Source organism: Brassica oleracea, chromosome C7 (assembly GCF_000695525.1).
Source record: "Brassica oleracea var. oleracea cultivar TO1000 chromosome C7, BOL, whole genome shotgun sequence".
Classification (NCBI taxonomy): Eukaryota; Viridiplantae; Streptophyta; class Magnoliopsida; order Brassicales; family Brassicaceae; genus Brassica; species Brassica oleracea.
In genome coordinates, this window is record NC_027754.1 from 36,145,396 (window position 1) to 36,160,648 (window position 15,253).

General features: G+C 35.9%; 4 protein-coding genes across 4 annotated transcripts; 2 read left to right on the forward strand and 2 right to left on the reverse strand.

Moving 5' to 3' along the window:
• The first annotated feature begins 2,698 nt into the window (after positions 1-2,698).
• LOC106305551 (F-box/LRR-repeat/kelch-repeat protein At1g09650-like) lies at positions 2,699-3,817 on the forward strand. Its single transcript, XM_013741921.1, has one exon. The coding sequence runs from the start codon at positions 2,699-2,701 to the stop codon at positions 3,815-3,817; it is 1,119 nt and encodes a 372-aa protein (XP_013597375.1).
• A 273-nt stretch (positions 3,818-4,090) lies between these two features.
• On the reverse strand, positions 4,091-4,799 carry LOC106305271. The gene has a single exon (XM_013741653.1). The coding sequence runs from the start codon at positions 4,739-4,741 to the stop codon at positions 4,091-4,093; it is 651 nt and encodes a 216-aa protein (XP_013597107.1). The 5' UTR covers positions 4,742-4,799.
• A 4,378-nt stretch (positions 4,800-9,177) lies between these two features.
• LOC106306954 (serine--tRNA ligase-like) lies at positions 9,178-11,303 on the forward strand. The gene is made up of 8 exons (XM_013743761.1): positions 9,178-9,434; positions 9,507-9,577; positions 9,771-9,932; positions 10,020-10,328; positions 10,409-10,512; positions 10,593-10,776; positions 10,865-11,059; positions 11,139-11,303. Exons 1-8 carry the CDS (start codon positions 9,302-9,304, stop codon positions 11,301-11,303), a joined length of 1,323 nt encoding a protein of 440 aa, XP_013599215.1. The 5' UTR covers positions 9,178-9,301.
• Positions 11,304-11,634: 331 nt separating this feature from the next.
• On the reverse strand, positions 11,635-13,925 carry LOC106306952 (peroxisomal adenine nucleotide carrier 2). Its single transcript, XM_013743760.1, has 5 exons — positions 13,650-13,925; positions 13,039-13,270; positions 12,796-12,942; positions 12,544-12,701; positions 11,635-12,466 (listed from the first exon to the last, which is right to left on the reverse strand). Exons 1-5 carry the CDS (start codon positions 13,790-13,792, stop codon positions 12,184-12,186), a joined length of 963 nt encoding a protein of 320 aa, XP_013599214.1. The 5' UTR covers positions 13,793-13,925; the 3' UTR covers positions 11,635-12,183.
• Between the last annotated feature and the right edge of the window lie 1,328 nt (positions 13,926-15,253).

The window sequence follows — 15,253 nt, forward strand, 5'->3', positions numbered from 1 at the left end:
CAACTAAGAAGTATATCGAAAACCATTACAACAAACGCATGACATGAGACACATAAAGGCTAAGGCTCCGGCCATAGAGGCCAAACACTTGGTATGATTTTGATTGAATTCACTCATTTTTTTATGTGTTTTGTGTTTTGATGATGAGTCAATATAACAATGCGTCAAGGTTGCTGAGAAAGAACATGTTAACCCTTCAAACTATTTTGATTTCTATGGGAAGGTTCTTATAGGTATTGTAAGTAAAGAAGATATTGTTTCGTATGCTAAATGATTCAATAAAGTCTCTCTATAAATTGTTTGGTGTTTTTATTACTTTTAATACTAACTCAGTTTTTCTTTTATGTACTCCTAGAATCAAAATGCATGGTCAATTGTTGTAAACAAAGCTTAACATGCTCAAAAAAGTTTGAATGCTCCAAGGTTAAAAGACTAAACATATAATCTTTAGATATTGATCTTTAGCATGAATCTTTCCGTAACTATAACACTTCAACCAATACGACTTTATATCTAAATTGTCCTACAACGCACTGTGTCACATATACATATTATTTCAGATCTTTAACCTCAACTAAATAGTCATCTCACATAAGAACAAATACAATATCCCGCGCGAAGCGCGGACCGACCCTAGTTATACTAATAGTAAAAGTTGTAAGTCTTTAAAGATTAGGTTTTAACCTTCTATCCATATGTCTTAAACATTATCTTTCTAGTAATCGAGGACGGATTCAACATACACATGAGGAGGATTGGTTGTATACCTAATACTTATCTTTTGTATACCTAATACTTATCTTTTCCAGACGTTTGTTGGGAAGCGTCGTAATAAATGACATGGAGAGACTCTTCTAAGAAACTAGAAGATGTGAAGACAAATTTGTTTGTAACAATTTTACCAATGCATTTGTACATGCAGTTTGGAGAGACTTGACTGAAGGATATCTTATAGTAGTTTGGACCATGTTTCTGCCTCCAAAGTCCAAATACTACGGGCACCTTGTTGAAAGGTGATAAAAATTAATTTATCGTTAACTTTCAACAACTTATAACAACGTTTATAATCCACTATAACTTAAACTCAATGATGTTGAACACTTCATTGTTCAGGTCAAAACACATTAATATTTTAAAGTGACCGGCTCTGAAGTAAATTTTACCATCTAGTAAAACGCTGTGGTGGTCTGCAAGTTTATCTATACAATTAACAAGTGGAGTATTGTTGCAATCCACTTTTTGCTAATAAATGTTTTTATCAAGAAGCGAAAAAACTCGAAACTCCATGGTTGGTGGACATAAAATCATGCAGAGGACCTTGAACATTTTGCTTTCTTGATCGAATCCACGAAAGAAATTAGTTTCTTGCCTCATCAAACCGACGAGCTTGGGTAAGCAGGGTTGCATATATTATTATGTGATTTTTATTTTTTTTATTTTGTGGAATTTGCTTTGTGTTGCCTAGGCCTCTTATTTTTCATTGGATTATTTTGGTTAGCGAATGATTGATCTCAGGTAATTAATACAATCCTGTTAAAGTTTGCATCAATTTAGCGTATCAAAATCTAAGCACGTCAAATAAAGATTTTGTTACGCATAGATTTACTAATGTATGTCCAGCACAATAAAAAAAACTGACAAAAGGTATGTATATTAGATTAGTAATGTACGATCTACAAATGTTTGAGGTACATTCATACGGTTCATGCTGATGCTAACAAATAAATTCGTTATCTGTTGCATATGTGTTTTCAGGTCAGCTTGACACTGAGCATAACAGCGGACTTGCAGTCACTATTTACTTGGAACACAGAGCAGGTATAGTAGCATCTGAAAGCACACCAATGCCAATTTGGCATCTTCACAATCTCGTACTGTATTGTTGGATACTTCTTTCTGTATGGTTGGATCATAATAAAGCCAACAAAAACGAAAATATTTGTATGTTTTCGCTTTTGTAGCAGCAGGGTATAAAACCTGGAAGAATTCCCTGAATCAAGTAACGATTTATAGCCTACTTCTTTCGTTGTGGATAAGAACAAGTTCAGAGTTATGTGGTTTTAGCGTTGCTGCCTTCTTCATGCCTGTGATGTAGATCAGGACCTATTATTTATATACGATGAACATTTGACATTTTCTCACACGTTTCTCTATGGGATGCCATAATACCCGAGAAAGAGCATGCCAAGTTCTGGATACAAATCTTGAATAAGTACCGTTTCATCAATCAGGTAGTTGAAGCACTCTCTCTTAAAACACTCATCCTTCCCCTTTGTCAAGAGCATATCTGATTGTGGATCTTTCTACGGAAACAACCTCTGAGGGAAAGACTTCAACTTGACACTGCACTGGCATGTCATGCCCTAGACCGGCAAGATGTTTGCTGACAAAATAGTAATGTCTGGTTATGAAGAGCCGCCTCATGCATCATCATCTAGGAAAGAAAGAGAGCTATGTTTCAGGTTTGAGACTCCAATGTCTGATCTGTATACTGAGAACATGTTAATTTAGAATTATTATTTTTATTAAAGATAATAAGAAGATAATTATCATGTTGGCTACATGTGATTTTGTTTTACAAAAAATAAATAAATAACAAGATAGAAAAATCAGTGGGTTGAGATTTTCCTTCTGGTGTGAGCCTTTCCTGTGTATATAAAAGAGAGAGAGCTATGTTGTATCACTTCATCATTCATCAATGGCTAGGAAGACAAAACTTAGGAGGATAGAATCCGTATCAGTGCCCCACCACCATGTAATAGAGCGAATAATGGAGAGACTTCCGGTGAGGTCTCTGCTGAGTTTCAAGGCTGTGTCAAAGCAATGGAAATCAACTATCGAATCCAGGTTCTTCCAAGAAAGACAGTCGAAGCATAGTCAGCAGTGTGGAGATCCAGATGTTCTCATGGTGTCTTCAACCTCTCTAAGAACACTTGTGTTTGGTTCATTACCATCATCGTCGGTTAAGATGCCTTGGGGAAACAAAACGTACTTAGTTTGTCAGAGTAGTGTTGACGGCCTTGTTTGTCTGTACGATTCTCACAAACCTGGTTTTGTAGTCAACCCCATAACTGGATGGTATAGGCCTCTTCCTCTCTCGAGATTACAAGAACGCATGATCTTAAAGGACGGTTACATCGAGCTTGGACACTTAAACTTCAAGCCTGGGTTCGGTAAAGACGAGTTCACAGGGACGCGCAAGCCTGTTTGGCTCTATAACTCTATAGATATAGGTCTTGAAAACGCTACTACTACGTGCGAAGTTTTCGATTTTAGCACCAACTCTTGGAGGTATGTCGCACCCTCTGCTCCTTGTCGGATTCTTGGAGGCTTCCCCACTCCTGTGTTTGTAGATGGGTCGCTTCATTGGTTCTCAGAGTGTGAAGAAACCGAGGTGTTATCTTTCGATCTTCACAGTGAAACTTTTAAAGTCATCTCTAAAGCTCCATTTGGATCCACTGCAAGTCATTGGGAGATTCTTTTGTGCAACCTCAACAACCGCCTGTGCGCTTCCCAGTTGAAGCTGTCTGACCAAGTTATATGGTCGTTCAATTCATTGAACAAGACATGGGACAAGCTCTGGTCCATATGTATTGTTCCAACTTGGCGTTCCTTTGGTTTCCCAACATGGTACGCTCTCTGGCCACTAGCAATTTTTGTGGAGAAGAAGAAGAAGAAGAAGTTGTTGTTTTATGATCCTGCTCACAATCATACGCTGGTGTTACATGACCCTGAGACCAAATCATATGATGTTGCTTTTTCTGATGAATCTATTGGATATCCTGTTTGTTATTTTCCAAGTTTAATCTCTATTTGACTATTGTCAATTGTTAATACCAATCTTTGCTTGCAAGTTATGGTTATTGTGCTACTTGTCTCATAGTATTCATTGGATATAAAAACATATTTCAAATCATCTCTTGCTATGGAACAAGTACTGGGTGAACACACTTGAGCTCAACCATTGTTTTGAAGTGTGCTTCCTCATTCTTTTCCTCTCGTTTAGTTCAATGGTAGCATAACTGAAAGCATTCATCATGAAAACAAGAGAATCCTCGAGAAAGAATGAATTAGAAACAACACACACATGTTAAACTCTTCTACGAGATCTCCTCTTACTAAGAAGAACCGAAGAAGAACAAGACCTGACTTGAGAAGCTAACTTGACTAAACTCTCTTTCTTGAATCCAAAAACAAATGAAGCAATCAAACTGAGAAAAACAAAGACCAACGATCTAGCTTCTCTCTTGAGCTCTTTCACCAAACTGATACCAAGCACGCAAGCTCCTAAAACCTTGAGAATCTCATCACTCTTTATCACCTTCCCAGAGACTTTGCAGTAACCATAAATCCACAGCATTACACAAACGAGAATCAAAATTGGTACTCTGTTCGGTTTCCTTCTCCACCCATCGAATCTCCCCCATCCTCTCCAAGACCCACCACCACCACCTCCTCTTCCTCCGCCTAAATCAGCAATGACGAGATCCAACGGCTGCGGTAGAATCTGGAGATTAGTAGACAGTAAAGACAGAGACTTGAACATAAGCCTCGCAATTCTTCCGTGCCCGGCTCTTTTCTTCCTCCTCCTCCTTGCACAAAGAACCAAACTTTGGAACTGGGTTCGGTGTGGAATCGAAGGGAGCGACACAGAGAATGGAGATATTGATGAAAGTCTCGGACTTTGTGGATGAATCAAATGAACCCCATTGAGATGCGTGGATAGATGATGAAGAGTCATCAGCTCTACTTTGTTTCTCGGTCTAATAGAAATAGCCGTTGTTCAATGAGTATGAGATTGTCAATTGTGTGTGTTCAGGTTTCTTCGAACCTGTTCTTCTATTTACACACGTTTGTAATAACAAAACCAAACCGGGATACTAAAAATTAAGACACAAAAATTCGAACTAAAACTGAAAATTCTCGGTTGTGTTTCTTTTCCTGGTTGTTAATGCTCCTTAAGATCGCCATAACTGTGATTACTTGATTGAAGTCACAGTGAATGATATTTGAGATTGAATGACAGAAGATCTAAGTTTTTTTCTCGTTTACTAACCGCCCTTGGGATCTGCAGGCCATTCTTCACCTCACATTTGTTCAAATTTGATATCATTTTAGACTTCGGATGTTCATGTTCCAAGTAAAAGTAGTCTCGAAAAAAATTGAAGTTAATTTAGTCTCGGTGCTTGCTAGATTTGAGTTTAGCATCTTTTGGATGTTGTGTTTCTTTAAGAATCTAGAGGCATATCTATAGGCAAGTGACTTGACCTTAGTACCAATTGGATTCAGATCAAATGTGGCAGAAGTAAAATATTGATGGCTGTTCCCACCCAATATAGAAAACAACTCCAAAAGCATTTATATTTCCTTTTCTCTTACAGCCGAGAACGATGATAGGCTTAGAGCATGTTTATCCCTAAGAAATCTTAGGGTTTTTTTTGTCTAAAAAAAAAAATTAAAAAGCAAACCAATCGCGGGCCGTCACGAATCAGTGGGGCCCGCGAACAGTGTAAGAAACTCATTAATTGGTTCTTAATTAGTAGTTTTTGTAACTGATCCTTAAAGGTTTTGTGGGGACCCATGCACTAAGAACCTCAATAAGGACCCCGGATAAACATGCACAAGACATTTTCTTGGAGTTTTCCTGGTCCTTAGCCAAACTCAAAGAAGTAATTCATTGTGATTCAAGCACTTTGTCCTCTTCTACACCTATTCATGTTCCGGGGAGACACTTAAATCAGTTGCTGCTTTGGTCCAAGAGCAAAATATTCGAGAGTCCAACGGTTTTCAGTGCTTCACTGCGTCAATTGGTGGTAACGGAGCTGAATATGCTTTTGATCATCAATATAAAAACACTGTATTACCATGTGAAACTAGATTTTGACAACTGAATGTTAAATTAACAACTTTTTGTTTAGTTGAAATATCTACTTTTATATAATTTATGTAAATGATTTATAATAGTTGTTTATTAGATGAACTAAATCATATGAGAATCAACATATGATATATCGTTTATCTGACCCATTTTCGATTGGGGAACTACTGTGATGAAACATTAAAAACCAAGATTGTGGAATAACTTATAATTTTTGCAATCGTAAAAATATCAATATATTTATATTTGATTCATCATGTAATCAAATAATATGAATATTAATTAAATTTTAATATTATTTTATTAATTAAAAGTATAGCTATCTTTAATATTTTGACTTTACAAATATTTTAGATGATAATTAGGCATATATACTCGTATTGACCAAGTATTGTAATGGAATTAGAATTAAGCACTGTAATGGAATTAGAAATAAGTATTGTAATTAGAGTTGTATTGGAATTAGTATTAAGTACAGTATTAATTAGAGTTTGAGTGTTATTGAATATATAATTTTAAATAAGTATTGTAATTAGAGTTTAAGTGTATTTCAATGGAGTTTAATGATTAATGCATGTGAAATTGGTTGTAATTCATTTTATAACTGCAATGGAATTTTCGTTTACAAGAACCACCGATTTTTATATAAAAGATATTTTTAATTTACTTTGTTAAGCAGTTACTTATCCATAATTGTTTGTTTGAGATCGGAATACAATAGCAACCTCGATCAAACCCATAAATTTATTGAAATAAGAAGATCAAACGCAAACACCAAGAATATATTTCCTTTTTTAAAAGGTTAAGAGATTCCCACTTCAATCAACCATATATTTCTTGCCATTGTATGAAAACTTTAAAAGGAGAAAGTGTATTTGAAGAGATCCAAAATCCAAAGAATAAACAAGATTTTGTTTACTCTGATTTTCATATAAAAGGACATCAAATTCCATTGAAATTGAATTCCAACAAAATCAAATAGAAATTGACAAGCTGATTTTAATTGATTTCATATTCCACCTATCAAATACACAATTCAAGATCAGTAGATTTCACTTTAAATTTGAATTCTATTAAATTCCATTGAATTCATTAATTCAATAGGATCCCCTTCTTCTTTTTTGAATGTATCAATAACATCCCCATAGATGTATCATATGATGTAGTAGCTGATATAGATAGAATGTAGACAACTTGTTAGTTTAAAATGCTCAAGTCATGAACAAGAAAGTAGAGAAAAAAAATTCTTTATTTCAAATTCAACAATAAAGTGAGTTACAAATCAAGAGTTCAATATTATACTAATAAAAATCCTTAAAGATTATGATTTAACTTTTTATTCATAAGTCTTAATCATTATCTTTTTAGTAATTCAAGACGGCTTCAACATATACATGAAGAGGGTTGGTTGTTTAATTAATATTTATTTTTGCTAGACGTTGTTGGCAAGCGTCATAGTAATTGACATGGAGAGGCTCTTTTAAGTAGATTTTACCCTCTAGAAATACTCTGTGATGGTCCGCATGATTATCTAAACAATTAATAAGAGGAGGATTGTTGCAATCCACTTATCGCCAAGAGCTGTTTTTTATCAAGAAGCGATAAAACTCGAAAATCAATGGTTGTTGGATGTAAACTCATGCATAGAACTTTGAAGATGCCTCATCAAACCGATGAGGTTGTGTAAAGCCTTAAACACTCACAAAGTAGGGTTGCACATATTATTATGTGATATTTTTTGTGGAACTTGCTTTGTGCTACTTGAACCTCTTTTTATTATTGGATAAACGACCAATTTCTACACGCAATCTTTTAACTACGGCACAATTCTACATATTAGAAGTATTAAAACAAGTTTCTCTCTAATTCAATCCACATAGACGATGTGGTTTTAATGTTTTTGAACTAAACTGATACCAAATCAATATGTTTTGGGACCAAATTTTAAACCCGACCCAACTGAGTCACCTATAAACTCGATCCAACTTTCGAATCAAACTTTGGTAAAGTTAAAAATTCGGATTGTGTCAGTTTAATTAGGTTAGGGCTTGGCTATATTTCAAATTCGTGAGCATTCAATCAATCTAAATCGGATTGTGTAGGTTTTAGTTAGTGCATTATGGAGATATATGTTTATCTTTTTGGCTAGGAAAAAAATAGGTTTTATTACTTGTAATATGTGGAATTAGGACGACGTCGAAAGATTTCTTGCTATATGATACCTTTTTTTTTTGAGCAACCTGCTATATGATACCTTTGGTATAGAAATAGGTCATTTGCTCGATTATTTTGCTTAGCGAATGATTGATCTCAGTTAATTAAATACAATTCAAAATCTAAGCACGTCGAATAAAGACTGTTATTCATAGATGTTACCAATGTATGTCCAGCACAGTTAAAAAACTCACAAAAGGTATACGATCTGAAAATGTTTGAGATGTATATTCATACTGTTCATGCTGACGATAACAAAAGAAAGAATCATGCAACACAGATTCAGTCATGGACATTGCAAAAGTGATCTAGTTTTGAATAGTGATTATTTCAAACCTTCACACGCTGACAAATTTTTTTTTTTTCGTTTGTATTTGGCGTTTTACGTTTACAGTTTCCCACAAAATGACCGTGCGATTGTAGTCTCATTAGACATATTTTCTTTTTTAATCAGAGTCACATGATCCATTGATCCTACACAGTAACAAGGAGATCACTGTTTTATTACAACTGAAGAAAACAAACATAACTACACCATAACCAGAAATTTCTCTTACTCCCAGAAACTCAATCTGGCAACAACATGAAGCCTTATGCAACCCTAAAAATCAGTTCCTTGCTTAAAAAAAAAATCAATTGTTTTTGAAATGAGAAAAGTCTACAAGACTTTGCCTCCTCCAATTTCTTTCCATAACAGACTTGCCAACCCAAACTTTTTTTGCTCTTGCTAACTGGTCCTGGGACACTTGCGGAAGAAGCAATCTTTATGGACTTTTCAACCTGACTCTCGTCACAAACAGAGTTTTTCTTATTGTTAGAATGATAAACCATGTGGTTGCAGTGATTTTCTTTTTGGTCATTAGTAGCAACGCCGAGCTCAGAACTGTCTTTAAGATCTGAGCATGCAAGCCACATAAATAGAAAATACATTAAAAAATATATATATATATATACTAATAAATACAAATGAATAAAAATCTAGTAAAACAAATATAATTATATGCTATTTTAGATGATAAATTTTATTACACATTTTAAATTATTTTAAAAAAAAAATCAATCTAAACCTAACTTAGGGACCACGCTAAACCTAGGGAACAGGCTAATACTCTCCTATATATAAATAGGGACATAATCATCAGGTTCTCACAAGTCACAACACACAAATAAAAAAGCAGAGAGTACTTTTATCGAGCTGTTAGCAGAATAATGTTGGATATCAATCTGTTTCGAGAAGAGAAGGGGAACAATCCGGAGATCATCCGAGATTCTCAACGGAAGAGATTCGCCAGTGTTGATCTCGTCGACGAGATTATCGAGCTCGACAAAGAATGGCGTCAGCGTATGTATCGCATCACTATAATTGAATCGTTTCTCTTTGTGAGCTTTGATTGATTTCTTCTGTGTGTTTCAGGTCAATTTGAAGTAGATAATTTGCGCAAGGAGCTCAACAAGCTGAACAAGCAAATCGCCAAGCTCAAAATCGTTAGTTCCTTTGGAACCTTCTTCTTGTTGTACTTAGGATCTAATAAGTTAGTTATAAGGAGCCTTCTTATTTGATAATAAACTGATATAGTTTTCTGTATGCCAATTCGTTTGGCTGAACTTGATTGATATTTTAATAATATTTTATCCGATTTTGTAATGAGATTTTTATTCTTGTTTCTTTTTGGAATAGTCTAGTGCTGATGCGACGGAGCTGATTCAGCAAACAGAGAAGAACAAAGAAGATTATTCTACGAAGGAGAAGGAAGTTGGTGAAGCATGTGATGTTTTGAAAGACAAACTGAAGGAGGTTGGCAATCTCATCGACGACTCTGTTCCAGTTTTTGAAGATGAGGTTTGTTCCTTTTCTCTCTTTCCCTAAGTTTGTGACTGGAAAGGATAATGATTTAATATACAAGTTTTTTTTTTTTTCAATTTGCAGAAAGATAACCCTGTGATTGATTTTTGGGGTGATAAGCGGGTTGCTCCGCCTGGTCAGAAGCTGAAGAACCATGTGGATCTCGTTGAGCTTCTCGACATTGTAGATACTAAGAGAGGTGCTGAGATTGCTGGAGGAAGAGGCTTTTTCCTTAAAGGAGATGGTGTGCTACTTAACCAGGCTCTGATCAGCTTTGGGCTAGACTTCTTGAAGGATAGAGAGTTCACATTATTGCAACCTCCTTTTTTCATGAGGAAGGAAGTCATGGCCAAGTGTGCACAGTTGGCTCAGCATGATGAACAACTATACAAGGTCTGTAAAAACTTTTGTTTAGTTCTGTTGTTGAGATTTTTATTTTATGAGTAAAAAATCTTTTGTTTTCTTTTGTTCAGGTGACTGGTGCTGGGGATGATAAATACCTTATTGCAACTGCTGAGCAACCTCTTTGTGCATACCATATGGATGAATGGATCGATCCCAAGGAGCTTCCCATAAAGTATAATAATACACAGCGTTTAGACTATTGTTTCTTTGTGTGTGAAAAACTCTCATGACATGATTACTTGTTTGGTACAGATATGCTGGTTACTCGACCTGCTTTAGAAAAGAAGCTGGTTCCCATGGAAGAGATTCACGTGGCATTTTCCGTGTTCACCAGTTTGAGAAAATTGAACAGTTTTGCATCACTAGCCCTAACGACAATGCTTCGTGGAAAATGATGGAGGAGATGATGGAGAACTCTAAAAAATTTTACCAAGAGGTAATTAATTTTCAATATATTCAAAGTTAACAAAAACTCTATTAGTTTTTCTTTTTTTTCTAATTAGCTATTTTGTATTCCTCTGCAGCTAAAAATTCCATACCGAGTCGTGTCGATTGTCTCTGGAGCATTGAACGATGCAGCTGCAAAGAAGTATGACTTGGAAGCTTGGTTTCCTTCGTCAGAGACTTACAGAGAGCTTGTGTCTTGTTCCAACTGTACAGACTACCAAGCTCGAAGGCTTGATATCAGATACGATCAGAAAAAGGAGGTACAAGCTCTCGCGGCTCTTTTTCGTTCCATAAAGCAAAATATATATTTGATCTTTTGTCTAATTTTTTTTTCTGATGCAGAGAAATGAGCAGCAGTATGTGCATATGCTGAATTCGACTCTTACTGCGACTGAGAGGACCCTTTGCTGCATCCTCGAGAACTACCAGCGTGAAGATCGTGTGGACATCCCTGAGGCTTTGCAGCGTTTTATGGGCGGACGAACGTTTTTGCCCTTCAAGGCAAAAAAAACTTAAAGCCGATTGATATATATTATTATTGTGATTTTCATAAAAAAATTCATTGTTATCTCTTTGTTTAGATAATCTCTACATGATGATAGCAAATGAAAGAATCATGCAACACTGATTCAGTCTACTAGTTTTACAAAAGACTCTTATCCTCTCATGATCTATGGATTCATATTTTAAAATTGTACCTTGGTTAAACAACAGACAAGAATGTAGCAGACAAGAATCCAGCTAAAGCTCTAAGCCTGATGGAGAATGACATATATGATGCGAGAGGGAAAATGGTTACATAACCGTAGAACACTCCGAGATTAGTGTCATAATAGTTCCATTCTTGTTTCTTCCATTTTGTGAGCTAACTAATGTTCCCTATTGATGCTCTGCTACAAAGATAAAAGGTTGTGCATACAATGAATGTATCCCTCAGTCAGAATCACAGAACATTGTAAAACCTTATCTTCATCGTTCTAGAAAGAGGAGCCACATCACATCTACTCACTCTATAGAAAGAGGACGTAAGATACTCATGCGAAGGAAAATAGAGGTTACAGGTAGTACAGTACTGATGGATAGACTTTCACCGGACATCTTCAAGCTTTGAATATAACATTTTTTTTTTATAATCAGAGTCACATGATCCTACACATAGATCATTGTTTTTATTACCACTGAAGAAAACCAACGTAAGTAACTACACAATAACCAGAAAGTTCTCTTACTCCCAGAAACTCTCCTTAGCTTAAAAAAAAAAATCAATAGTTTTTGAAATAAGAAAAGTCTACAATACTTGCCTGCTCCAAATTCTTTCAATAACAGACTCGCCAAACCAAAGTTCTTGTTTGCTCTTGCTTTGGCCTCCCTGGGACACTTGCGGAAGAAGCAATCTTTATGGACTTTTCAACCTACCTTTCGTGACAAACAGAGTTTTTCTTATTGCTAGAATGAGAAACCAAGTGGTTGCAGTGATTTTCTCCTTGATCATTAGTAGCAACGCCGAGCTCAGAACCGTCTTCAAGATCTGAGCCTGCAAGCCTTTGAAGAACCCTGAGGCTCCTTCTTTTTTCCATATAGCAGAGATGACGTAGGGAATCGTTTTCCTGATTCTTTTTGGGAGCTTCTTCGCTTCATTGTCCTTGGAGTCATCTGCTGCTTGGATCATCACCTTGCACCTACCAAAAAAACCATGAATGTATATAGATCACATATCCCCCAAAAGAGTCCGGATCAATGCAAAGCTGTATGATACCTGATTGCTGGATATGTAATGACGGTAGCAGCACTTTTAGACACGGCACCTAAGAAGAAGGCCATAAAGGCAGAGAGGACTACAGGGGAAGAGTCTTTGTTGGCTTTTGCCTTTCTTTTTTCAAGGAGGTTCTGTTTCAGCTGATCAAACACTGTATACTACAACGAGAAAGAATCTTATTGTTCAGCTAATTGCAGCTGATCAAAAACTTGTAAGTATTATTAAGTTGATGGTTTGAAATGAGAATGGTACCTGAATTGCAGGATTGGAGGTGAGTAAAAGAGAGATCCCAAGGCCATCAAATGCATTTCCCCAAGCACCTTCGGTTAAGGTCTTCCACAGTCCCTTAGCTTTGCCAAACTCGCTTGTTTGCATCCTTGATGAAGCCGTATCTAGAGGCTACACAAAACATAGAAGAAGCTATTATTTAGCATAGAGAAGATAGAAGACCAAGTAGGTTAATTGAATTAGAGCTGAGTGCAAAAGCAAACGTACTTGGGTCAAAACAGAGGTACAAACTCCAGCAGCAGCAGCAAGGAGCAGGTTAGCCGTTGTACCAATTGACTTGGAACCAAATTTTTCACAGTGCAACCTCTTGAAATAGCTGTAACTATAGAAGTAGATGAAAGAGGAAACGAAGGACTGGAGATTCTTAGTCCCAAGGCCTTGATACAGCGAGAGAACCTTCCCTGAAGAAATCGCTTCCCAAAACACATCCGACAAGTATCTGAAAACGTTACAAAAAAAAACAAAACACAGCTTTAGACAAACTCAAACAGACAATCATACTAAACCATGAAAACTCTGTTCTCAATAAATACGAATCTAAGAGAAAAAAAAGGAGGCTGCTTTGGAGTTACCCATCAAAAAACAAAATCAAAAGGTTGAGCCTTGATCGAAGAATTGAATTATTAAGTTACGATCCAAGATCTACAAGGGACCAATAGATAAAAATCAAAACTTGTAAAGAAAACCAATTTCTTCATCGTTTTCAACTTGTCAGGCGAGACAGAGATAAACACACGCAATTGAAAGGATCATGATCCCGTAACAAACCAGAGCACGAAGGTTGTGTAAATAAAGAAGAAGGAGAAGAGAGAGGAAACCTGTATTTCTGCTGACCGCGAACGCTGATCTCGGCCTGGAACTTGGATTTACAAGTATCGAGAGGGTACAGAATGGTTGTGCTGAGAAGCGAGCCTATAGCTCCAGATGTAGCCTCCGAGATAGATTCCAGATCAACCCCCATCTTCTTCCCTCACGAATCAGCCGCAGAGACCGAGACAGAGAGAGAGAGATGAAATGAGATTGTCTTTTTTTTCTTTTCTTTATTAGGAGAAGAAGGGAGGAAGGTATGGGATCACAATGAAAGTGTTGTGTCCGTCTTGGGATTTTAAACAAGCCGTGTCCGAGTTGTTTTAGCGACGTCTACATCATACTCTCGCCTACTCGGCATTACCGTCCTGGTTTAGTTCGGTCAAACGAAACAATTAAAAGTGGCGCCACGTGGTTTTCATGTTTTTTCTTAAAACAGGCTAGTCTCCAGCCCATGAGAGCCCAATAGTCACATTCATAGTCATCAGTCTTATAAAAAAAAAATCCTATTGTCATTTGGATTGATTAATATTGACATTTTTTTCTATGTTTTTACATTATGCTTCCTGTAATGAGATGTATTATGCATCCGTTGATGAGAATATATATCTTTTATACACTGTACATTTTCATCTACACGTATAGAAACTATCCTTACGACCGCTTGGAATGGGACTTCATAGAGGAAGTTATGATTCACTTGGTTTTTCATACGATTTGGATTGGCTAGATCATGCAATGCGTGAAAAATGTGTCTTACTCCTTCTTAATCAACGAGATGGCACCTGTAGCGTAGATGAAAATGTGCAATGTACATGAAAATGTCAATATTAATCAATCCAAATGACAATATAGCTCAAGGACCTTTCCTTGCAGTTTTCCTGGTCCTTAGCTAATCTCAAAGAAGCAATTCGTTGTGATTCAAGCACTTTGTCCCCTCCTACGCCTATTCATGTTCAGGGGAGACACTCAAATCAATTGCCGCTTTGGTCCAAGAACAAAATATTCCAGAGTACGGCGGTTTTTAGTGCTTCACGGCGTCAAAGCGTCAATTGGTGGTAGCGGAGCTGAGATATGCTTTTGATCGGTCAATTGTTTTTACCATTGAATGTAAAAACACTTTATTACCATGTGAAACTAGATTTTGACAAGTGAATGTTAAATTAACAACTTTTTGTTTTGTTGAAATATCTATTTATTGTATAATTTATGTAAATGATTTATTTTAGTTGTTTATTAGATGAACTAAATAACATGAGAATCAAAATATGATATATTGTTTATCTGACATGTTTCGATTATTCAATCTTTGTTTTTAATTGTCTCATCAAAGTAGTTTTTGTTTGAATTTAATAATAAAATAAATTTATTTATTTATTAAACATATCTTATATTTAATATATATCCATAATTATTTGTTTGAGATCAGAAAACAATAGCAACCTCGATCAAACCCAAAAAATTATTGAAAGAAGATGATAAAACGCAAACACCAAGAATATATATTTTTTTTAAGTCAAGAGACTCCCACTTCAATCAATCATAGATGTCTTACCATTGCATGAGAACTTTAAAAGCATGAAGTATATTTGAAGAAATCCAAAATCCAAACAAG